At 31.1% G+C, this 26,524-nt stretch overlaps 1 protein-coding gene across 1 annotated transcript; it reads right to left on the bottom strand.

Moving 5' to 3' along the window:
* Window positions 1-1,817: 1,817 nt before the first annotated feature.
* On the bottom strand, window positions 1,818-26,038 carry LOC118190515 (uncharacterized). Its single transcript, XM_035361236.2, has 2 exons — window positions 25,881-26,038; window positions 1,818-5,490 (listed from the first exon to the last, which is right to left on the bottom strand). Exon 2 carries the CDS (start codon window positions 5,488-5,490, stop codon window positions 2,467-2,469), a length of 3,024 nt encoding a protein of 1,007 aa, XP_035217127.1. The 5' UTR covers window positions 25,881-26,038; the 3' UTR covers window positions 1,818-2,466.
* Between the last annotated feature and the right edge of the window lie 486 nt (window positions 26,039-26,524).

Raw genomic sequence — 26,524 nt, forward strand, 5'->3', positions numbered from 1 at the left:
GATTATGCTTACAGAACGATTTGAAAATGTTCGGAGTGACCTTGGCCAGTGAACTTATCTGTTTTCGTGAAGTCCAGACTGCTGTTCTCTGCTTTTGTTCGCTTTATTTATGCATGTAATTTTAATGTTTATTTATACATGTAACCTTTAATGTTCTAGTTAACTTACTTCTGTAAGCCCCGTGTTGTACATATGTGGTGCACAGGGAGTCTGTATGTTCTCAAAGAAAAAAAAATCTGCTAACTGAGAAGGAATCCAGATATTTTATAAATGAATATTTCTTTTCATTTTCTTATATTTCTATGTTTTATAAATATATATAGTAAATGCAAATTTTACAACGTAAGATCGCAGTATATTTTTATGCAAAAGGATTAGGCTCAAAAATATCTGTTTTTAAGATGACTTTAATATCTGCGTTGCAGCCCACCAATGGCTGAGCGAATAAGACAGCTGGACGACTTCAGCTCAAATCCAGCAGGCTGATTGCATGGTTCTCTTCAAGTGCAATGTGAATACGTGCTAGGTTTCAGTTAGAAAACATTCCATGAAGGTATCTTTCCCGTTAGGTAAATAGCTCTAATGTGAATTGCTGTAATCTAATAAATCCGAATACCTGCGTTCATACGTGCTTTATATCAATGTAAATTTGTGTAAAATGAAGAATGTCTCTTAAAGTAAATAAAAAATCAAAAATTTCTGTGAATTATTTTAAAATATTTGCATTACATCGCAAATAAATTTGTTGCCATACTGTGAAGAATGGCGCACTATCTACAAAATGGAAGAAACGTTGCCATGTGTGGCTTATCTTATTCCTCGATAAAATCCAGGTATATTAATATTCTTAGTATGATATTTAAATAAAAGGCATGAGTAAGAGAAAAAATCTTGGAAGTTTCTTTTATTTTAAAGGAGTACATCTCTAGTACTGGTGTCAAAAATGATGTTCGCAAAAACGGAACAATGCTATTTTTTATGAAAACAAGCTTTGAAACTCCTTATTCGAAATTGCTCCCCCCAATTAATCTGGATAAATTGAGATCCATAGTTTTGTACTTAGCAGATAGAACTTAATTGGCCACAATGGGTATTGAACTTCTTTTAAGTGGCAAAATTGAAAGGAAAATAAATAAAATCATCAACTACTATGCAGTATAGTATGCCTCGGTTAACAGATGGAATGTAATAGAATGGGAAAGACAGTATAGTGGACATCCTTAGATAGAGTTCTAGGATTTACCAGCCTATAGTTAAATTTATGATTATGATTTATGCATAATGATTGGCATGGATCTTACATATCATCGACCTATGTATGATGGACATTTCATGGACTTAGTATTATGATTATTTGGAATTAATCATTATTAGAATCACAGATTTGTATGACACGGAATTTTATGCTCTTATGTATATATGAGGTAAAGTATTTCACATATGTAATACTCAATGTAATTGTAAATGTATATATTTTGAAATTGAAATAAATGCCGTCTGGTCTGCTAATGCTTCTTTTGGAGAGGTCTAGCTAGTATCAGAGGGTATCTACCAGGACAACTAAACACCGAAACACCTTTTTCAGGAAAGGTCAGGACAATGGTCATCTTTGATGGTATCAAACTTACGTGCTTATGCTGTAATTGTGAATACTACTTTTGGTATTTCATGTTTGACTCATGTATTTATGTATTTTCCTAACTGAAAAGCTGTATTAATTGTATTTTAAATAAATCCCAATTGTATCTTAAATAATAAGATCATAAGCCAGTGTTTACAAACAATTTCTTTATTCTGTACAAAAACAGTAATACAAATAATGCGGCATATATAATACATTTGAAATTCACATATTTACAATTTTATATTTCTAAAAAAACACACGAACGAGTTTTATTTACAGAAAATACATGTGCACATTAAATCACACAAAAGAGAAAAACATTGAAATTTAAAAAATATCATATCAGAATATTTTACTTTAAAAATATAAATTTACATTTCTTAAAATTCTTAATTTTGCGCATATAAATAAAAATAAGAAAATAAGATATGTCTAAAATTTATTGTACTTATATGACTTTGAGTGCTAATGTCAAATTTAATTTTAAAATTAAATGTTACTGGATTTATAGACCTGTAAAGGAAGCTTTAGTTGATTTTCAATTACATCAAAAACAATTTCCAAACTTCAACGATCTTAAATATGATATTATTGCATTGTTAAGAACGAATGAAATATATGCAATAAGGAAATTCTTAGGAACTTCGTGGAAAGTCTAGCGTTTTCAAAGAAAACTTATGCAATCATTTCAATGAAGAAATATTTCTTTTTCAGTAAATATCAAAATACAGGAAACTAGTCTGAAGAAGCAGTAAATCTTCTGAACGTGAAGCTTAATCACATCAATTTCCTAAATTTACATATTCTCATGACATTTAAATTGTTCCATTTTAAAAACTATTTTATTCAGATTTTACATCTTCAGTATTTGACTTGACAACTGTATTTATGTTTTCAGATTTTGCTTCCTGCAAGTTTTCATCATTCCGATCTTGTTTACTTACACTATAACTTTCAGACTTTGTAGAAGCCGAGGCTTTAGATCGCCCTTTTGGTACATTGAAAACAATCCTACTAACTCCATCTCCATGTTGCTGAACAAGTTCACCTTTAGAAACGAGAGCTTTAGGTTCGTTCATATTGCTGCGGAAATCAAGGTCGTCGATGGAAGAGTCATCAGCATTTGAGCTTACAAATCCACCTTTCCCAGAACTCATAATTTTCGGTAATTTCCTAAGAAACCTGGGATTGGAATTAACAAGATCGCTAAATGAACCGGGAATTTCTTTAGGAACTCTCATTCCCTGAGGCATTCTTTTATGAGGTATCTCCTCTTCACTGTGTTCTTTGGCTTCGTAATTTTCTATTTGCGCAGGTTCTTCGTCATCATCAGAATGTCCTCCTTCTACAACATCTCTTCCATCAGCAAGAAATAAGTTTGGTTCCACTGGTTGTGCAACAATAATCTTTGCATTTTTAGATATTTCGTATTTTTCGAAGAATTTATCATCTATCTGTAAAGGTTCAGAGTTATCAATATCTTCTTGATAGCCTTCTAGTGGTCCTTCTGGAGGCCCATAATTGCCTTCATATGGCCCTTGATCTGCAGGAGTGTAAGGCCCATGTTCTGATGGACCTGGACCGTATGCCTCAGGTTCTGCTGAATTTGGTCCATATGGACCTTCTGGTCCTGGCGCATATGGACCTTGTTCTGAGGGACCGTCATATGGTCCTTCATCATAATGCTGACGCTGCTCTCCGTATGGACGGTCTGCCATTAGCCGAGGATGTTCATGAGCTCCGTTATGATGTTGGTCATTGGCGTAGCTTGCAGGGTATTCAGAATTAAATGGCTTGTATGAAGTTTGAAAATCAAGGTGACTAGCATCATCCTTTTGAATCTCGCCATTTAAATTTTGAGGCTCATTGTACTGGCGAGCCTGCTGGTCTGATTTAGTCGATTTAGGTTCAGATTGTCCATGGTTTTTCATATTGTAGCTGCTTTCAGAATAAGAGACAGAGCGCGACACGTACGGCTTGCTTTCCTTGCTTACCATAGTTGGAGATTCGACTACATCGCCACCTGGATATTGTGCTCTAGCTTCAACTATACGTGGTTTCAGATGCTGTGAAGATGAACGAACAGCTCTTGCAGGATGTCTATGTTGCGTTTTATAGCCTCTACTATTTTGTTCATGCCTCATGCCTACCTCATTTGGTGTAGCCTGAAAAACATACTCTTTAGGCTGTTGAAGCTCAGAGGGCATGAGTTTACTGTTTTGATTTCTCTGATAACTATCACTTTGGGCTTCTCTTTGTACCTGGATTTCTTCTACAGGGTAGTTGTCGTAAGGAATTTGAGGTCTTTCTGCCCTTTGTCTAGACGACTGTAATACGTGTTCTTGAGGCTGATTACTGTATCTGTTCCCTCCAGGACTCAGTTTAGTTTCGATACCAGCTTCATAATTTACATTACGATTCCTATGGTTTTTCCTTGATCGTTTCCTTTCTGGCTGTTGCGAAACGTACACGACTGCGTCTTTTCCATTTCTATAGTTTCCTTGGGAATGATCTGTATATTCGGATGGTGAGTTGAATTCCTGTTGATGTTGATGAGAAGGATGAACATCTTGTTGAATGTACTCTTGCCTGTAGTTTTGTCGCTCATCTGAAGGATATGAACTGTGCTCATAATTGCCATGATCTTGAGGAGGTCCATACTGAACTGGCCTGTTTTCATGGTGACCAATGGAATCTTCTACGGGACGATGACCCGCTGGTCGTCGCTGCTGAGATCCCTGAGAAGGTTTCCCCGCTCTTACTCCAGGAGTATGTTCCACTGAATACTGTGCCATACGATGTTTACTCGGAGGTGATGACTGTTGGTATTCTGAATGTGAAGGATCATTGTAACCATTTGGTCTTTGCCTATCCTCGTCTCTGACTTTGTACACAACAATTTCTTCTTCTTTATTACCACTGTGATGTCCTCTGTTATTCTCATTTTTATTCACAGGTAAATCACCGAAGACATGGACTTTTGGTTTCACTCTGTTTGGAGTGGTTGTCCGTGAAGTTGAAGTGCTTTTAGATTTAGTATAACTGCCAGAAGAATGGGATTTGGATTTTGACTCGTGTTCAGAGGGATAACTTTTTGATTCATGTTCGGATGGGTAACTTTTGGATTCGTATTGTGATGGATAGCTTTTTGAATCATATTCTGATGGATAACTTCTTGAGTCATAACCACTAGAAACTCGTGGATCTTCGTGACTGCTGTAATCTCCAGCGTCAGTTTGTTGATAACTACCTGTCTGAGCCTGCCTATATTCAATTTTAGGGCTTGATGTATCTAGAATTTCTCGTCGAGGAAATTTCTGCTTATCAGGAGTGTAGGCTATATCTCCTGAGCGAGAATTCTTACGACAGTCATCATTTTCATAATGACGTTTTATTTCTTCGGGTCGAGCTGATCTTTCAAGAATTGGAGATGATTTTCCAGACTGTAAATTTAAAAATTGCTCGAATACATGAAGGGGCATTTCTCCTGCTTTGTTTGAGGAACCTAAACGGTCATTGTCCACTATCTCTGAAGCAGGACGAAGAACTTCAGTTTCAGAATATTCATGGTTTCCCCTAGCTTTGGCTGTAAAAATTCTACCTGCTACTGGAGTGGTTGTAAGGCGAGCGGTTGAAATATACTCCGGGACAAAAGCAACTGGATTGTGACCTGTGGCAGAAGCTTCTAGGCTGTCTTTGTTGTTGGTTCTCAGCAAATCTCCAATGAATAAGGCGGAAATAGGAGATGGTGAAGGTTTATTTTTGACTTCTTCAGCTTCCACGGAATCTTTGGAAGTTATATCTTTTGCTGAAGATACCACGAGTACGCACAACCCTATGAAACAGCCAATAGACTTTAGGGACATCTAAAATGAAAATGAAAGAAAATTAGTTTTAAATAAACTCATATAATTCAACAATTCAAATTAACATAGGGAAGTAACTATGTCCTTTCAGCTTCCACAAATCTGAGCGATTATATAGTATATTCGTATGTAAAGAACATTTCTTTGCAAGCGTAAAAAGGTTATTTGGGATCATAAAAATTTCGTTTCAATGAAATGCGGTTACCCGTTTAGAAATGAGGAAATACCATAGGAACTCAAGTTGCAACAATAACTTAATAATAATATAAATAAATAATAAAAACTTAATATTATTCCCATGTCAATAAAAACTTAAATATTATTCCCATGTCAGCTCCTGATAATTAAAATTCTGTAGCAACGAAAGTTTTTCATATATTTTACCTAATTATAGTGTTGAATTATTGGGCACCAACTGTATTGTTTCGGAAATTTAAATGATAAATTAAAACTCACGTCTTATGAGCTGATTAAGAAAGTCTACGCCTTTCCTATAGTTTACCTCTTATGTCCACTTCCCTTGTTTTCATCTCTGAAAAATATGATTAGGAGAAATTTACGATAACTTAGGAGTTGGGAGTTACTGAAATCTAGGATTCTAAGCTGGTTCGTTTTGGTCCTAACCGGTAACCGGAACCGGAACTCCTTTCATTACACCTTTCCAGCATGTTATAATGATTCACAAACACTTAAATATGACATAAAATTGCTCATACTGAAAGCTCTAACATATTTAATACCTACATTGCAATACAGAATGACTATTTGTAATGCAATACTGTGCCATACGATGTTTACTCGGAGGTTGTGACTGTTGGTATTTTGACATTCAGTTAACTAATGAATTTGAAACACGGTTTTTAGGTTTATTTGATTATGGCAAATCATTCGACGGCTATCTGCGTAAGAAGAAGGATGCTTTCAGCCCGGTTTTGCTCAGATCAAAATATAAGTATTCAGTGACTTTACCGCTTAGCTGCTGGTGGGTAATTTGAAGCAAGCTCGTAAGATATTAAGTTAAAGGATTTGAAATAAACCAATGAATTTTTTCTTGAATAATAAATTTTGATACTTTTTATGCTGATATTTTCTGCTCAATAACAATGTAATTCATTACTTTAATTAACTGGTGCAGAACTGGATTCCTAATAAATCAAAATTATTAGTTTTTCAGACTAACAATCCTAAACATTAAAAAATGCGAGCTACATTAGAAGCACAGTTACTGCGTCGACGTATCATTTCTATAGCTGTAATTATTACTTAAATTAAATAATGCATTTCCTGTAGTGAGGAAATTCAATGAAAGCTTATGCTCGAAAGAATGCTAAGTCTGGAATTCACAGGAAAAAACAGATTTAGAAAAATGGTCGAAGTAATTTGAGTAGGAATTATAAAAAGTAGTCAGAAAGATATGAACTAGAGTAAATACAAGATGCGCTCATAAAGTAACTGGAAAAATTAACCATCAAAATATTTGCCTGTAAGTGATTAAGTCCTAAATTCTAAGCAAAATTTAAGGACTCCGATGCGCAGAAAATCTTAACTTTTATTGCTTGTTCGAACTAAAGACATAACTAGATTATTCATAAAGAATTAAACTGTCATGCAGGACTTACGTAACCGCCCAACTGCTGATGAATGAGCATAATAATGATTAATTAAGGTAACTGCTAAAAGGCAATACGTGGCATATATAAAAATATAATATAATAATAGCAAACGAATGACAATAAATAATACAATTATTTATTAAGCATGTAAGTATAATGTTAATTATCATGTAATTAATACATTTGTAATTAGGGCAAAATATTAACTTTTATTAATGTTGTAACGTTTTTGGAAGATAAAAAATTTCTAATAATTTCTTCTGTAGTGCCAAAATCAAATAAAATTAAAAAATTAAGAAAGCAACTTGAAAGAATTCAGATTTTAACGCCATGCTAGAAGATTAACGTCACGTCTAGAGTTTTCATTTGTCTCGCTGAGATCACAGATTACCAATCCAAATTTGCATTCACTACTGCTATCATAATTTTTTCCGTTGTTTTAGCTTTATTATTAAGCATCTCTTTCTTCGCACTTACGCCACATAAAATTTAAGAGCAAAGACACGAAATATTTAAAAAACAGCATATATTTATAATTACAGATAGAGTGTTTACCATGCACTTTTTTATATTCGCTATATTATTTCTTTGAAAACAAACCACTCGAGGGGGCATCCATTTAAAAGAAGTGTTACTATATATATAACTGCAGTAGCAACATATTGCTTGTATATAGCCAAATATGTGGATTAAAATTAAAAGAAAAATATCTTAAATTTTGCCAAATGAGAAGATGTGGCGAGACGAAGTTAAAAACATTTTATTTCGAATAATGTTACCACTTCTCGCTTTCAGATCGCTTAGTTTTCTAAACAAAAATTCGTTAAATTTGCTCAAAATATGAAATAAAGAAAAAATTGAAATTCAAAATTCAGGCTTCGAGATGCCCGATGATTACGTTTATTAAAAATTCGGTGGCTCTAGGTCATGTCGTTTTCTACAATGAAGAACTTATATACGTACAGTATGTATTTTTCCCTGTTGATTATTTATTTCCTTTTATTTTTCATTATTTATTTCTTTTGTGTTTCATTATTTATTTCTTTTTTAAAATATTTTTATTTCATTATTACTTTATTTATTCATTATTGATTTCTTTTTTTAATAACTGCGCCGTGATAACATTTTGCAGCAGTTATTTGGAAAGTAAATCGAACCAAATGTCACCATTGGTGCTAATAGTGTTTATGAAATTGATTAATAATTTTGCAATAAACTTTGAACTTGTATCAAGTTTTCCTTCCAAAACGAGCAAACACTAAATACCACTCATTCTTATACTGAAGTTATAACATCTAAGAACTGCTTTATAACAGCTAAGAACTATACCTGCTCTCAACTGTTATAGAGCAATTGACGAATACTTAAAAAATAATTTTAGAAACTGTACAATTCACCCTCAAGAGTTACTGCAACACTTTCATTTACTCTTAAACTGTCAAAGAGGTAAAACTTGCATCGGCTGAATAGCTTCGAAAAAATTACTTGCGCTTTTGCGTAAGTGGAATTCACATGGAAACGAGAAATGTCGACGAAAGAAAACTCAGAGAGCTATTATCTAAATAAGTATAAATTTTACAAATCGTATGACAGAATAGCTACTAAATTTACTCTAATTTTCTGTTAGAAAAAAGTTCTGAAAGACTTTGCTTACAACACGCATGCTCTATTTTCCTTTTCTTCCGAGACATGGAAGCAATAGTGCATCCGTTTTCATCCATTGCCTTGAATGAATGGTTATCTTTCTCAGCGACTTAACGCTCTAGTAATCAATGAAAGTGAATCTGCAACGCTTCACATACCCAGTTAAGTCCATCAGAATGCTTTTTGAAAAAGTTTCACTTTTAATTTACTCACAGATTTTATTTTAACCGGACTGTATAAATTTTCTGGACAACTATAACACATTCACGTCATTTGCGTAATAAAAGTTAATTTGTAGCAACGAAATGTTTGCAAGATTGATGAACATCAACGACTTGTAATTATAAAGAGTGTATTTCAGATTTGTATTAGTCGCAATCAGTAAAAGCAATATGTCCTGTGAAATATAACCAACTTTTTGAGCTGGTTTAAACGTAAAATTAGTGAGACATCTTCTCTCGCTCATTATGATGCAACTTTAAAGAAGTTTAGGCTACTTTTTTAGAAGAAAGTAACAATTATCTTGAATTTTATTAACAGGTAAACTTAAGTTACACTCTTTCCTATCTTCTCTTCCATTCACGTCACATATATTCGCTCAGACCGGAAAGGTATGTTAATGTAAAGTACGCTCAAGAGAATTTATAAGCTGACGCATATACAGTTAGACAAATAATTTATTGTCTTATTGCTGACGATTTTGATCTCCAATCCATTATCTTTAAGTTTGGGTTGGAAAGACAGTAGTGCCATAAAGGGCCATTACCCACCTAGCTTATTAAACTAATGTCTTTTGAAATTATTAGATTAGGAACCAAACTCAGGTGCTATGTTTTAGAACCATCCGGGAAAAATTGTAATTAATCTTGCAAAACCTTTATATCAAAATTTTGAAAATACCGATATGAGCTGCGTTAGAATTAATATAATTAAGAAAAGATGGTAAAGGGTTTTAATTACTAGCCGTCTATGTAAGATAGGTACAAAACAAGAAAAGTATGCAATAATTTTAACGAGTCCAACTAGTACCATTTCATAAAAATATTTAATTTTTCTAATTACATTTTTCGTTATTTAGATGTATTTTCATTTAAATCGATCAAATTATGAAGTAGGAAAAACATTCTTAAAAACTGCATATTTTACTTTTAAATAACTTAGTTTGTAACTCAATAACAGATAGATTAAATCTCAAGATCTGAATATCTTACACTTTACTGAAGGCCAACAGGCTAATGAGTGGAAGATGAAAGTGTTTTATTTTGAACAGTGGCAACACTTTGCTTTAAACAACCAAGTTTTTAATTAAAATTGAAAGATAAATAATTTTCATTTTATTGAATGGCGACAGTATGGTGCACTAGAGATCAAAAGATTTTATTTCGAGCAGTGTTGGCACTACTCCCTTTTATAGCTCTGAATTTTTTAATGCCAAATTCATTTAAAAAAATTCGAAATTTAAAAAGTTTGGGCTTCATTATTGTGTCTCTTTACCTTAATAAAGAACATTTTTAGACTCCAGGAGACAATTATTTTTACTTTTATGAAAACCATTTGAGAGTAAAATCCTTAAACTTCTAAGATACATAAAAGCTTAAAACAATTTTAAAAACGAATTTATGTGTTCCAAATTTAAATAAATAATTTAAAATAAAAAACTAAATTTTAAAATAAAATATGTTTTATATAAAGAATTTTGACGTAAAATAGTAAAAAAAACTGAAATACGAATAAAATAATAAAAAAGATTACGATACTTAAAAAATACATTTAATTATTTATTTATTTATTTAATATTTTACTGTAATGTGTTTCATTTAATTGTTTAATGTAGTCCAAAGCGGTACTTTTAAAAGTTTCTGCGTGTGAAATATTTACATAGTTTCATAAAGTTCAGTCAATATCTTATAGGTTTTTCGTGAACGGGGAGTTTAAAGAATACCTCGATAAGCATTGCAGTTCATCTGGGAGCTAAGCACGTGGAAATTTACATTAATTATTACATTAGAAACGATTATTCAGTTATATAGAAAATATATTTATTACATGTAACGGATATCAACTCATGAACCTTCCTTTCAGCGTAATGCCTACTGGCAGAGAACGTAATAAATAATAAAAATAAAATTATAAAAATTTTAAAATAATTATGAATAGTTTAAAAATAATCAATTTTAATATTAATCAAATAATTAAGAATTTGTAGCTGGAATTAGCCAGAGAACTTTTAGCAATGAACCTTTGAGAACTGATCTTCTCTTGCACGCAGTCAAAGAGTTCAATCCCTTCCTTGGAATCGAACTCAAGATCTTTAAATTTTCAGAATGATGTAAGAACACATATGAGAAATACATTTAATCTTTACATTTCTGTCCCCACTTAATGGCGACAGAATGAACGGTGGACGACAAATGAAAGTCCGCTGACATATTAATTGTTCATTATTTTACTTCAGATACTTGATCTGGAAATGTGCATGCAATTTTTTTTATCCTGAAGAACATATGTCTGAATGCCCTCAAAATCGATAAGGTTACTTTTAAAAATCTATCCCAATCTAAAGCTGCTTTTTTGTGCTTAGCTTTAAATTTTACGTGCAATTTGTTTTCTATTGAAGAAGAGAGATTTATATTTGATTGCCCTCGAAATCGGTACAGCTTTATTCAAAGCCTACGCTTATCTAAGCTTCCTTTTTTTGATTAATTTTAAATAACCAAAATTTCTTTTAAATTATTTACACATATTCCACCTACATCTTCTGTGCTGCATTCTTTAATTGTATAAAAATTTATAACCATAAACGTTTCTTAAATTAGCAGGCGCTGACATAAAGTTTCTCTCTGATGGATTCCATAATTTCTAATCACCGTGAAATAACGGAATGATTAGTCACATTTTAAGCTTTTATTCTGAAACCCGGAATATCTCTAACGAAAGATTTAAAATTGCAATTATTTGCTGACTGCCTGAGGCAGAACATTTACTTTTCCGTTTCTTTTTGAAAGAAAAAGTTTTATTTTAGAATTTTCTCTTCCGTTTCAATGATCTGCTGAACTAAAAATACTAACAAATATATGTTGCAAAAAAAAGACGACTCTAAAAAAATTAAATGCTCATTGAATTATTATTTGTTATGCATAAGAGAATTGAGGAAGTCTCAAGGAATGGGGCAAAGATTTTCGTTGGTACCGGTACTTCAAGGAAATCTAATCTGGTTGACATCAAGCTTAAGGGGGGGAAGAACACACCTTTTAGCACAATTTTAACACAGAACATTAAAAAGCGCTTTGCGCTGAGTAAAAAATAAACACGTTAATGATATTTATCGCTAAAGCTTTTTTAACTAAAATTGTCTCTTAGCATTTCTTTCTGAAGGATGCAAACTTGTTACAAAAAGTTTTAAGCTTATTTAAAAATTAAGTAGAAGAAACAAACGACTATAATTCTTCCATTACGTCCGTTCAACTTTCTCAAAAGAAGCAAATAATATAAAAATAAATAAATAAATAAACTTTAAGTCTTTCATTACGATTCTACCATCTCAAAAGAAATCGCTCTTTTCGAATATATTCGAAGAAGGATTTACACGTATGAGATATCATTTGTTAAACCAGATTTCGGAAATAAAATTTATGATAAGAGAAATAGATTGATTATTAGATTATTGTGAAATCATTATAATTTTTTTAACCATGTCTTTTTGCACCCTCATTCCTCAAACCAACTGGTACAATTTAAGACCAGGCAGCAAGAGTTACCGTCAAATAAAAATTAAGTAAAACTTGAATGGCTTTTCCCGCTAGGTAAGCAAAGAAGAATAAATCAACAGCGCTTTTAAGCTTTTATCGACTGGATTTAGTCTTTTATCTTTAATCTACTTAATAATAAACGCCTTCGCAAAACAAACTAAATGGATCCTAAACCTTGATCAGGAACTTATTATATTAAATGAAAATTTCAGTGAACATATTCGGAAAGCGAAAAAGAAGATCTCTTAATAATTTTCTGTTCTTTAAAAAATTTAGCCAGTCTTTCAACAATTACTAACTAATTTAATTAATACACATTATTTTAACTTACTTATGTCTATTAGATAGTAACTCTTATCTTAGAGTCTTTTTTAGAACTGCAAGGGGAAAAGTTATAAGGAAAATCTTGTTATTCTTTTTAAGCTTTCTCTGTTTAATTGGGAATTTCTTTTGAATTAAGATTGAGTTATCAAACTATATTAAAAAAATTAACAAGAAAGAAATGTAGATATTTAATGTAGTACTTTAAATATTTGGATTTATTAGATGAAAGCGAAATTCAGTAATAAACGCAACACGAGCCAGATAAGTAAAAAAGTAAGAAAAATTTTGCAAACTGAATAAAAAACTTAGGATTTTGTTGTTTTAGCAAAAAATACTATTTGGCTAGCAATTCGTTCCGAAAATCCTATTTTCTAAGATAACTGTAGAGTATGCAAAAAAACTGCTTATTGTTGCATAATTTGCAATTAAAATTTCACCTCCCTTTAAGAAAATCAACAGTTTGAAAGATAAGAATTACAAAAGTATTTTTCGCATACAAAAAGTAAAATTTGAAAATATTTTAAATCATTCAGAATTTTCCGCTAAAGTCGAAACCATCGTCTGATAGTGTGCTAATCGTCTAAAGCATCTGGGAGCAGAATTTGAATTTTATTTTATGAGCTTTCGTTTCATAAGTTACTTTTAGAAAGAAAAGAACTTGCTCTCAAAGGGAAAGTAAGCCTATATTAACTGCAAATTTTAAATCAGTGTTGGAATGGTTTCAGAATGTATGAAACTTTTGTTTGAATTCAATGCAATGCAGTATTGTAGCCAAAAGATGTAAAACGAACAATCGAACATAAAGTTTTATAAGAGTTTTTGGATTCAATTTTTACCTCATAAAAGGCTGTAAACTTTCACAGAAATATATACTGTCATCATTATCAAAATAGGATGTTGTATGTAGACTTATTGCCACAATTTATAATAAATAATGTATTAGAAATTATTCTAACAGAAAATTAGCCTTATTATTTATATTCAAATGTGTAAACAAAGGAATGTTTCCAATTTGACTAGAAAACGAAGTGATTTTCGAGAATGGGCGATGTCGATTACATGCATAATTGATGAAATTTTCATCATTGCCTATTCTCCGAGGCTAGTTTTCATTGTCATTTCGCGGAACAATTTTGTAAATACCCTGAATTATATTTCTATCGGCTTGAATTCAATATGTAGAGTAGGGCGTATTGCATTGCCTACAACATAGAAATTATTTTTTCCCGAAAATGTAAATAAACAATGAAGAATAGCTTAATTCATGCCACATTCGACTTGCGAAATAAATGAAATCGTTTCTTTGAATTGTTTAACATGATCTTTGACTTTTATACTTAATAAGACGTCTGAGTATGAATCAATTTGAAGGAGAGTTTGGCTTCTGTTTTAAAAGCAATTTACTCCTTGTACATTAAAATTAATAACTTTTCTAGTTTATGTAATAGAACTTTAGAATGTTGCATACGAAATAAATCAGAGATGAAGCATTAATCTATAGCTAGATTAAAGGCACAGTAGTAACTCAACGCCGTTTACGAAGATATAAAACAATTTTATCATAAATTTACCGGCTCATACAAATATGGTAGAAATTTTTATTTGTTTAAAATATATTTTATTCATCTGATTTTGCATTTATATCTGATTGCAGCATTATATTCAGTTAGTCTGTAGTTGGGATACCGAAACGTTTTAGTTTTTGCTCTCGCAAATCTTTCAACATATCATGCTTATAAGGAACGATGTTCATGAATAGTTTTGTAAAGAAATTGTCTTGAATTTGCGTTTTACATGATGGAGATCGTTAAAAATTTAAAGCAGTAACATTTCCCCTCATGAATATATAATATACAAGCAACAGAGAATATCTGTTTCTATTAAAATAAAATCTGCGTTAATTAAACTATTTTTTTCTTGCACACAATACTTCAAAGAGTGTACAATTTTTATTGATGGTTTACATCTGAACGTAGTTATCAAATTGTTCCATTCTACCGAGCTGAAGAAATGCTTAAAACTGTAATCATGATACATCACTGCAAGTTTATAATGCTAATTGGTTCGCATATTAGGAAAGCTAGTTGACAAACTGCTCTTGCCAACTGGTAAATATCTTACCTCGTTCTAAACAACTTATAACTAAATTGATGAAAAGTTATTCGACTGAAAATTCTGGAATCGCAATGTTGCCACAAGATTGGCGATTAATTGTAAACAATCAGTGGTTCGCTGTTTAAGAAAACTAGTGCATAAATTAGTGGTACCAACTATAAATATATTTTCCCGCTTTTTACAGCTGCTATATGCGAACAATTTTTACAATATTGCTATATACGAACGCTTGTTCACTGTAAACCGCCAGTGGTTCTCTGATTAAGAAAATCAACGCACAAACTCATTTTATCAATTGGATAAATTACTTATCCCGCTCTTGCTAACTGTTGACTTGATGCTGGGTTACTCTATTGAATCGCTTAAACGCTGGAATCGCAATGTTGCTATAAGAGCGCCATTTTACAATATTCCTTTTAAGCGCCAATGGTTAGCTGATTAAGAAAGTAAGTTAATGCACAAACTCGTCTTACCAATGGATAAAATATCTTACTTCTCTTTTAGCAACCGGAAACCTGATACCAGGTTTTACATAGAATTTATTGATTACCTGGCATTGCGAGGAATACATCTAACTCGATCTGTGAAGTGCAGGAAACTGATAGCGATATTTTTGTTCTCACCACTTAGGTTATTGGAAAGTTAGTATGTAATTTTCAGATAAAACAATATGTGTTTTTTTAATAATCTTGACTAACTTATTGTTCAAAACATTTTATTTGAGGTAAAAATTAATTAAATTTGCTCAAGTAATATCCATTACAGATGATTGATTTCTAAATGGTAAATTATATATTTCTACACATATTGCGCAATATTTGGCAATTAGTTTCACTAATATTTGCGAAAGATAAATTGTTTAAAAGAGATAATATTTTCTGCAGTAGAGCAAACCCAACATTCGGAAAAGTATGTTTGAATACCAACGGAAAAAAAAGAGCTTTTGCCCTTTCAAACGAAAGTGAAATGTTACGGCATTTGCACAATCACCCAGTTTAAAGCCTAGTTGGTGCAACATACACAGAAACAATAAGAACGGTTGTAGCTGAATAAAGTAATTGCTTGAAATGTGTTTTGTTAACCAACGAAAAGCTTGACGTTTTCCAACATGTCGCAAAAAGTAATATATTTTAGACTGATAAGAAAAACAAACTCGAAGATAATAAATACCTAAATTCTGCAAATATAATTATCAGAATATGCTTAACCTCCATTCAGGCAATATGTTTTCTTTGAGAGTTAACCATTCAAGCCAGAAAAAATTGAAATGGTACATCTGTTGACGAAATTGTGATACATTAGCTGTTCAAGCAATAGGTAATGTTTCTGTACGTCAATTTAAACAATCACAAACCATAAAGAACCTAAAATAATGACATAATATTTTACGAAGGAAGAGAATATCCGTAATTTAATTGCAGAGCAATTTCGCTGAGGACCTGTTAGAGACATAAATATTTCCTTCAATTAGTGAAATGGCAAAAAATTCTGATGTTTTCAATTCTTGAGATTACTTCCTTTTGTAATGTCCCTTCGCTCTCAAGATCAAAATTATTGACAACTAACTGAAAACATTTCTTTGGTCGAATGAATTTGCAATTTCATTTAATTGACCATTCCAGATTACCGAAAGCATCTTACTGTCTTCTAAAAGGCAATCTAGTATATGCATGCTCTTCAGAATGATGATTTAATTGTTAGGTTACAAGAAACGTTACTCTTAATGGAATAATAAGAGATATTACTGCTTTAGGAAAGAACACTCGTACTGGAAGAGAACTTACAAAATCTGTACTTATTGACAATCATCGAATAAGAACCCTAACCTATGAAGAGGCGGACAAATTACAGCCATGCCTTCTCCGAGATTCGAATCCGGGCCTGGCAGTCACAGTCACTAACCATTTTCCCGTCTGGCAGTTAAGTAATTAAATCTTGAAATAATAAAAAAGGCGTCTCACCTATTGCCAGAGTGTTTTATTTACATAACATTTATTAATCTGTTTCGTAATTTTTTATTTTACATCATTTTTGCTCTCATAAGAGTGATTTCTAAAATCATTATAGAAAATAAAAAATCAAAATAAATTCAAAACAGAACAATGTACACAAAATGGAAAGAAATGTTATGGCGACATAAAAGTTATTACGCCAAGTACAGGAGATGAGGCTGCCTTCAGTGGAGGTCTTTCTATGCTAAAATGTGATAATTAGCTGCTACGTAAGAGTGTATGAGCCTGTTTGTCACCTTGCTTGCCACCACTCCTTGCAGTTGCTTCCAAAATTTAAAAACACAGAATCAGTGTCGTGCGTTTCTACATGGAAGTACAATGATTATAATCGTTACACGCTTTAAATCGCAAGTGTTAATGCAACTTTGTATACATATTTCCTACGATTTTTATATACGTAAATAAGAACTTACATTAATTCTTTTCCAAGACAGACAAGAATTACATTTATATAATAACAGAAATCAAATGAAATCTATTACTAATATTCAGAGACTTAGAAACAAAACGTTGTTATCTCTTAAAAGAGATTTTTTTTTTTAATCTCAAAGGGGCAATTTGCCCAGAAGGGTTATTAATTTCGTTTTGACATTTTGCGTTGATTCACTATAAACGGCGAATCACTTTTTAAATTGTTGCAACCAAATATAGCCCTGTATTATATTTAATGAAATTAATTAATGAAGAATTTGCATAAATGTATCTATGTTTCTCGCTGATAAAATAACGGTACCCAGAGCTATCAAATTTTGAATAACGTACTTATCAACCCAAATATGGGCATCTGGAAGCCCAAATTTGGAATTTGGAATTTTTTTTATTATCTACTTCATACTTTGTAAAGCATTTATGAGTTTTTGATCAAGAAACTGAACAATTTCAAAGCAAGCGATGGCAACAATGTACGGGAAAGAAAACATTTTTATATCTAGCGCGGGAGATTGTGTATCGGAATTTCTAAAGATATGTTGTTTTAAATATTTTGTGATATTGCTGTTGAATTTAATTTTATTGCGTAAGTACGAAGAACATGATATTTAATAAATAAAGACACAAAACGTTAAAAAAAACGCCCCTTTAGGCATAATATAAAAACTGAAAGCTTCCAGATTTTTTTTAATGCGAGCACTAGCCATTTTTAAGCTTTCACCCTATTAATTAGGAAATGGTGGTCATTTCATTATGGAGGTATTTAATTTGCAGCCACCTTTACTTCCTAGCAGTGGACAGACAATTTACATATATGCCTTCTTCGGGATTCGAACCCGGCTTTCGGTATCGCAGTCGGCTTTCCTACCACTAATACCGTCTGGACGGCCGAGCTAAGAATGCATACCATGAGACAAAATATTTATTCAGATTATTATATTTATTTTATCGGAATAAATAAGCTTCCTTATCATAACTGACAAACTACATATCGTTTAAATAAAGTTAATCTCATTTAGCAGAAGAAAACTAACTTGGTCTATTATTGTCATAAATCTGGGCATTTCGTTCAAAACAAGCGCATAAACACATAGTAAACTGACAACAGATATGTTTCCTTTCCCGCTTGTCAGAGCTCGAGCGATGTTGATTAATAATACAAGAAACGATCTATAAAACGATCTATAAACATTCTTCCTTTTTCCAATTATCTTCAAGCCAAAAATAAGAATGGTTTGCATATCACACGCGGTGAAAAAAACAGAAAATCATAATAATACAAAGCCTATAAAACTTCACGGTTACTTGATTCAAGAAATGATCGAACCTCGCTCGGTCAAAACTCGGGAAATTGATTTTGAAATGGGCCATTTCGCGCAAAATTATGCATTCTGTGTAGATTGTGTTTATGAAACACGCGCAAAGTGTTTAGATATAGTTAGTAGTTTCATAAAACAGTACACATGCAAACTAATTTATCATGTTCTTATTGATGTATTTTGTTATGCTTAACTGCATCATGTAGTGCATCATCATACATGTGCATCGATATTTTCGAATTCTTTCTTCAGCAAGTTAATTTATCGAAATTAGGTGAAGGTGCACCACCAGCCGATGCGTTATTTATTTATTTATGTAGTCATAACCTATTGAATTCTTAGAATAGTTACATAAGAAAGACTAAATTCTTTTCTTTTGATATAGCACTTGTTAAAGAGTTCTCATAAAGAGTTAAAGAGTTAATTCCTTAAAAATCTTTGTGATATTTAGGACTACTTCCACACGTTATTTTTGTTATACTTGTTGCTGAGGTTATTTAAATACTAAAGAATCTATAGAAAAAAAGTAATTTAATAAACTTAATTATGTAAATCTGTCAGTTATGATGCATGTTTGAAATTTCTTTCATACATGATTCGTATACTATTCTTTAAAATGAATTCAAGGGTATTTCATAGACTTATTAAAGCAGGTTTCAGCATTTTTCAGTTTTCAAAAGATATTTGCAACAATATTTTAAATACTTGTTATGATAAAATATATAATGGATCTGTTGCATAAACATATAACTGAGCTGTGATGATCAGTCAAATATTTTTTTTTTCTTAAATAAGCATATCTGAAAAAACATTACTAAGGTATAAAGCTTTTTTTTTTAATAAAAAAGTTATTCAGTATGGTCCAGCTTTCGTAAAACGCCAGTACTTTCTTCAGAAATTATAATTATAATTTCCACTTCTTTATTACGATACATTTAAAGTAAGAAATATAAGTGACAAATAACAAATTAGCAGTATAGGGAAATTGAGAAGAAATGTGTAGATTACAGCATGGATATTAGTATATCATTTTTAGAATATTTTAGAATAGAAGAGAGAAATAACCAAAATAAAAAGAATCAAGGCAAATTAAAGTTAAATTTTACCTTATTCATTCATTACCTAACATATATATAAATCTAGGTTGAAAAACACGCTGAATAACGATTATTGGAGGTGATAAGGCAACAAGAATCAATCTAGTATTACTAGATTTGTAGGACTAGTTTTGAAAATCTAATCATTTCAGAAGGTTTAAATAATACATCTTTATCCTCAGCTTTTATGGAAATTATTTTACAGTTGTTTTCAATCTTTATTAATAGATACTCCAGCAGCTTTATTTCCTTCCTCTCATTGTTATTGCCCGAGCACAGGCTTCTTTTCTGTCATTTGCATTCTTGAAGCTGGAAACGAAAGTTTTATATTTAAACCTTTGAAACCGATCCTGCAAATTTATGACTATTCGCTGATTCTTGTTGCCTTAGTACCTCCAACAGTATACATAAATATACTATACAAATTATATTAATGTAAAATATATGTAAATTTATATTATATATATATCTATAAATATTACATAAAATTTTGGCTATTTAATACTCATCTTCAGATTCTTTAATATGTCAACTAGTAACTGCAACGTAACATAAATAATGAGTGATTTCTAGTTTTAAATTTTCAATAAAAAAGGATACATAATTCCTCTAATAACGTTACTACTTCCGTTCTTCGCTTAAATTCGCGCCTAAACTAATGTTTCACTAATTAAGACACAATAACACGCCGAACAAATAACAAATACTAATTAAGGAATTCAAACAACAAAAAAACAAAAATCAGCGTTATATTTTCAAATTTTCACAGGACTAGTTTCGATGGTTTTACCGAACCACCATCCTCAGCTGCAAAAGCGCAAAAGCTGAGGATTGTAGTTATTTGAAGCTTTGCGCTTTTGCAGCTGAGGATGGTGGTTCGGTGAAACCATCGAAACTAGTCCTGTGAAAATTTGAAAATATAACGCTGATTTTTGCTGTTTTAGTAATGTTTCACTGTTGGTTATATAATCGAGGATTTTAACGAGGAGGTTATAAAAAATGGATATTTCTCAGAAAAGCGACACATTTTGTTAAAGTAAGAAGGTAGAAAAAAACTGCAAGGTTCAGATTTTGAAGGTCGCCTAAAAGTGCTCTTTTAAAGTGCCGTTTACCGAATGGCTAAAGACTCGAATGAAAAGTGAAACAATGCAAAATCGTAAGTACAGCCATTTTGCGTTAAAAATGCTGATGTTTTAGATGAATATCCTTTGCAACAAGTTAGAATTTAGGAAACAAATTGCACCAAACGTATATGAAAGCTTATGAAAGCAAATATATAAATAAAAATAAGGAATTTCACAAAAATTTAAGTTCCTCATTTTAAGTATGGACAAATTTTCAGAGGATTCTGCAAATAAAAGATCATAATATTTCTACGAATAAGTATCCCCATGTTTGTCAGCTTATATAGAAGAATATTCCATTTATTCTTACTGCTGGCAAGACTAGTGTTGTAAAAACATCAGTGCACAATAGTACTTTAATATATAGAACGTTACACACAACAACACTTATTCAACAATTCATTAAATAAGGATATAGGCAAGTGTATAGGAAATGTATTAAAAGGCCTCCACGAACAAAGTTTAAAGTACTGAGCAAATTTTGTCGTAAAAATGTTTCATGTAATAATTCAAACTGTTAAAACTGGATAAAATAGAGATACATATAGATTAAATAGAGATACATATACAAGAATGTTAACACTTTTAATTTTATTTATTGTATTTTCAAACCGTTCGATAAATATTATCGCAATATGTCATAGCGGAATTTTAGAAAATATTTTGCTACACTATTTCGCTAAGTTAAATAGAAAATACCAGATTTGCTATCCCAGTTGAAAAAACAAAGAATAAAAAAAAAACATAAAACATATCAGTTCATTTACACTTCATCTTTTCAATTTCTTCAAGAATATATCCTTCAAATTTTCATAACCTCTCGAATTATGAAAATGACACTCCATTTATTTATTAATACGAATTATTTAATGAAATAACTTAACCGAAAATGCCTTAAATAAATAAAATATTTTTTAAAATTTTATCTTTTTAATACTTCCAAGAAGGATTTGTTATTTTCCTTAGCCCTTAATTTTGTGCTCTGACAATATATAAATTGCTGCCTTTGTTCAGTAGAAATATTTGATATAACCCTTATGCGGCTTATCTAATGAAAATCATATTACACAGCAATGCCTTGAACAAGTCTTTTTTTAGTTAAATAATTGCAAAACTGCCTGTATAGCATTAATTTATGATAGAAAAACTGTCACAGGCTTTCTGTCCTTTGATTATTTAGCTATTCTGTTTTGAACAGCTATTCGAAATGTACATTTTTTACTCTATATTGTTAGTTCTTAGGAATGTAACTATTTTATTTAGACGTTAAATTAGAACTCGAATATGTTAATCCAACTACTGTTTCTAAAATTTTATTTTTTATGATTTTAATTTTTTACTTAAAAAAATTAGCAATAAAATCCTTTGACTGAATGCAAGTTGAAATTCCGAGATACAATTGTTTTATTTTATTTATTAGTACCAGAGATGTTATAACTCTCGATCCTCACTTTTCTGTCCGTATCACTTTTCAAATAAAAGGATGTTGCCACCCAATGTTATCGCCATGTTTTATTTTTAAAGAAATAATGTAGCATAAATAAAAAAAATGTCACGGCAACACACTATAAGGAACTGTAATGATATGCTGTTTTTAAATATTTTGTGATTTTGCTCTTGAATTTTACATAGCAAAAGTGCAAAAAACGTGACATTTAATAAAGTTCAAAAGACAAGAAGTAAATAATAAAAAAGGCAAAAGTTGCGTAGGTCATGCAACTAAATAATAAAAAAGGCGCAAAAAAGTTGTGTAGGTCATGCAACTAAGAAAACTGAACATTGATATGATGAACTGAGAAAAGTCTGAAAAAAAAAACGTATATGGCAACATTTAACACTCTATCGGGAACTGTAAAAATAAGCTGCTTTTGAACGTTTTATCGTTTTGCTTTTGAACGTTTTATGTAGAAATAAGCTGCTTTTGAACGTTTTATCGTTATGAGATGTTCAAATTTGGATCCTTCCAAAATTTTTTAATTTTTTTAATTTAATTTTCTCGTAAACAGAAAAAAATAAAAATAACTGTTTGCTGATCTAACTGCCTAGGCTACAAATTTCATATCAGAAAATTCGATCAACGTAAACACAAGAATCTAGAAATAAACCCTTCTTCCTTTTATAGACACAAAATTTTTTGTTTTCTATTCAAGTGTATCAAAGAGTAAATATGATATTAATGAGCTTTTATTTTAAGCCTTCTTTTTATCTTATGAAAACTTGCTTAGAGCATTCAAATAATGCTTAATGATATCTAATATGATAATTTGTTCTTTAATTCGTATTAATATAAAGTCATGCGTTGCCATCAGGTATGATATTAAAGGAAGGAAATTGTCGATGATATGTTTTTTGATCAGATAATAAGTCAAACATAGAAATGGACTGTGTTTCACTTGAATGCGGAGTACAGATGCTTTCACCAAACAAAAACAAAACAAAACAAAACAAAACAAAAACAAAAAAAAAAAAAAAAAGAATGAACGTATTTTATCTTTATTTATGTATTTATGTATTTTTAAAAATAAATATAAAAAAATTATTTTGACATATCTTTTTTTTTTTTACTTATTTTCGGCTACTACGTTTGCAATTTATTTTCTTTTGGATTATTGTTGCACTACATTGTATATTTTCATATGAAATTGCAACATTCCTTTGAAAATAATTTAATGATAGATACAATGCCCTGCTTTAAAGAATAAATTTTAATAAGTTATATTTACTCGAATGCAACATTAACAATATTTTCTTGCTATTTTGCCTGTAGATTTACAGCGCCAGGTTCTGATAATTTAAAAAATATCCACGTAATTTTTTTTTTTTACCATTACTGAATAATGCAGTTTCAGTAGCACACTTATATTAGTAAAAAAATGGGGAAAATGCTTAGCGAATACGGTAATTTTGCTAGAATTTTTATTGAAAATATAGAGATCTAATAGCACTGAAATGCAAAGCAAAATAACTGTGAATGCTTATTACCTTGTATGCGATGTCGTGAATGTTATTTGAAATAAAATTTTAATATTTTCTCTTAAAGCCTTATAAATTATGTTATATAACAGGATTGAAATCAGTCGGAAATTTTAATTATGTATTTTTGACAGTGACATTATGAAAAGCTTTAGTTCGAAGCTATAAATAGGATAAGATTTAAGTACAGTTCATTTTCGCAGTAATCATATTCTACACAATTAATCGGAATTAAGGTAAATTTATGTACTTACCTTAGAAAGGAATTAAAAAACGAACCGAGAAAATGGTATTTTACATAAAAAATAAATTTATATTTAGCTTTTTAATATATTTTCTGCAAACTGCTGTAATATCATCTTATGTTTGAAACTGAATACGAATATGTTTTGGACGAGGAAGAAAAATCGTTTCCACTAAGGAATTCTTTAAATAATATTTCACTCATTTAATTTGAAATAAAAATCTAATTTTCAAACTAACTATCGTAACGGAAAGTCATTTTCGTAGGACTTTTTTTGTGATAACTGTTACAGAAAATGTGATATATGTAGTAAGGTGATTTCAAATTCCTTAACTATTATTTTTCAAAGCTAGTAAATTTTGAACTGATATGCTGTGCAATGAGATTTTCTCTAACACACCTGAAATTTAGTTACATTTTAAGCAATCCTAAATTTTTAAAAAAGACTCATTGGATTGAAAATCAGTTGCTCAGTTCATGCAATTTTTCAAAAATTTAATACAGTTGCATTTGTAACAATTACATCTTATTTAAATTGATGTACTCATTTAAATTTTTATAATTATGACTAACAAGACATATATTAAAACTGAAACTTTTACTGAAATTTTCATATGCAACTCTCCAATTTGAGTGAGACTATTTTTATAACCAAGAAGAAACACTTAGCTGACTAATGTTTACTATTAAGTAATGAAGAATCTATTTCTGTGCATGTTCCTCGCATTACGCAAAAACGGCAGCACCTAGAACGACAAAATTTTGAACACACGTTTTCCTCTGCCAGAACATTGGCACCTGGAAACCCGAATTTTGAATTTTTTGATTTATTTCATATTTCGTATGAATTTAACGAATTTGGGAGCTAGCCCAAATGTTCTCGAAACGTATATGTATGTGTAAATAAGAAAATGTCCCTTTATGTGTAATGTAAATTCTGAAAGCTTTCAGATTTTTTTTATTTAGTGATTTCATATTTTGTAAGAATTTTAGGAATTCTTGGCGACTTAAAAGCGGCACTCAGCGATTTAATAGGGGGGGATTCAAAAGCAGGCGGAGACAACTGCTCGAAATAAAAGATTTTTTTAACTGCAGCGCGGTAGACTGTTGCCAATAAGCGAAGTTTAAAACATTCTTCTTTAAATTTAATCAACAAACTCGGTTATTTAAAAGCAATCTGTTGCCTCAATTAAAATATTGTTAACTTTCGGGCGTCAGCGTGCTGAGATTCAGAAAAGCATTAGAAAAGAAATGTCAGAAAAGCGTTTCATATTCAATCTGTCTTATATCCAGTAACAAACTAAACGATTTAAATGCAATAAACGCAGCTCTTAATATTTTTAATGTGATTGATTTTTTATGACCTAAATCATGATATGCTTAATTGAAAATAATAAAAAAACGATTAAATATTTTTTTTATGAAATTACGCTTGCTGAACTAAAATCATTATATACTTTTATGGTAACTAGTTAAGCTAAAAGTGTACATCTTTTCTTCATTAGCAACTTACGTATCTCGTCTAGGCATAATGCATATTTTTGGTTTTTTTTGTGCGAATAAAATAAGTCTAATAATACCTTCTTATTCCAAATAAATTATTGTAAATATTATGGTTTAAGGATTAATTACATTTTTAAAGTAAAGTAAACAGGCAATTGTTTAAAATATTTATCTTTCTCTCTTAGTTCCTGTTGCTCCTCATCTGAAACAAAGCGAAGCATACCGAAAGAGAAATCGAACGTACCTTGTTCTCTTTTCGAATGATTTGCTGCAAGTTGAATCCTTCTACCTGGAATGGCAGACATGCATCGTTTGATGCCCGCACCGGCGTCGGCCTTTCTTTTTAAACACGGAAGGCTTTTTTTTCTCTTCCCGGCATTCCCTGCGAGGGCTCGTGCAAGACAGTAGTCAGCACTAATGACCACTCGTCCACGAATGCAAAATAACAATGGCTCCACCCTCACTAAAGGGGGGACCGACAGGAAAAGAAGTGCGTCGGCTGGATTTTCGCACTTCGAAGAAGGAAATACCATCCCGTGGCTAACTTCTGAGTTCACTGCCATTCCACAGGGGAGAGGGACGATCACTTACTCTAAATGAAAAAAAAAAGACCTGACTTCCTCTTTTTGATAGCATAAAAATCAATGGTGCTATTGTATCTTCGTTTCTGATTAAGATTGAAGAAAAACAGTGCAAGGGACTTAGTTACACTTTAAAAAGTGGTTGAAATGGATGAAATTTAAATATCATAATCTCAGAAGGCTACTTATATATAATTATCATAACATCACATCATATTTTTAAATAATAGCGTGCATTTTGATTTAACTGCAGTGTTAAGAAACAACAAAAAGATGAAGAAAAATAACAAAATTTAACGGTTAGGGT

Source organism: Stegodyphus dumicola, chromosome 4 (assembly GCF_044657685.1).
Source record: "Stegodyphus dumicola isolate Sdum_Otavi_A_Nest chromosome 4, ASM4465768v1".
In the NCBI taxonomy this organism is placed as follows: domain Eukaryota; kingdom Metazoa; phylum Arthropoda; class Arachnida; order Araneae; family Eresidae; genus Stegodyphus; species Stegodyphus dumicola.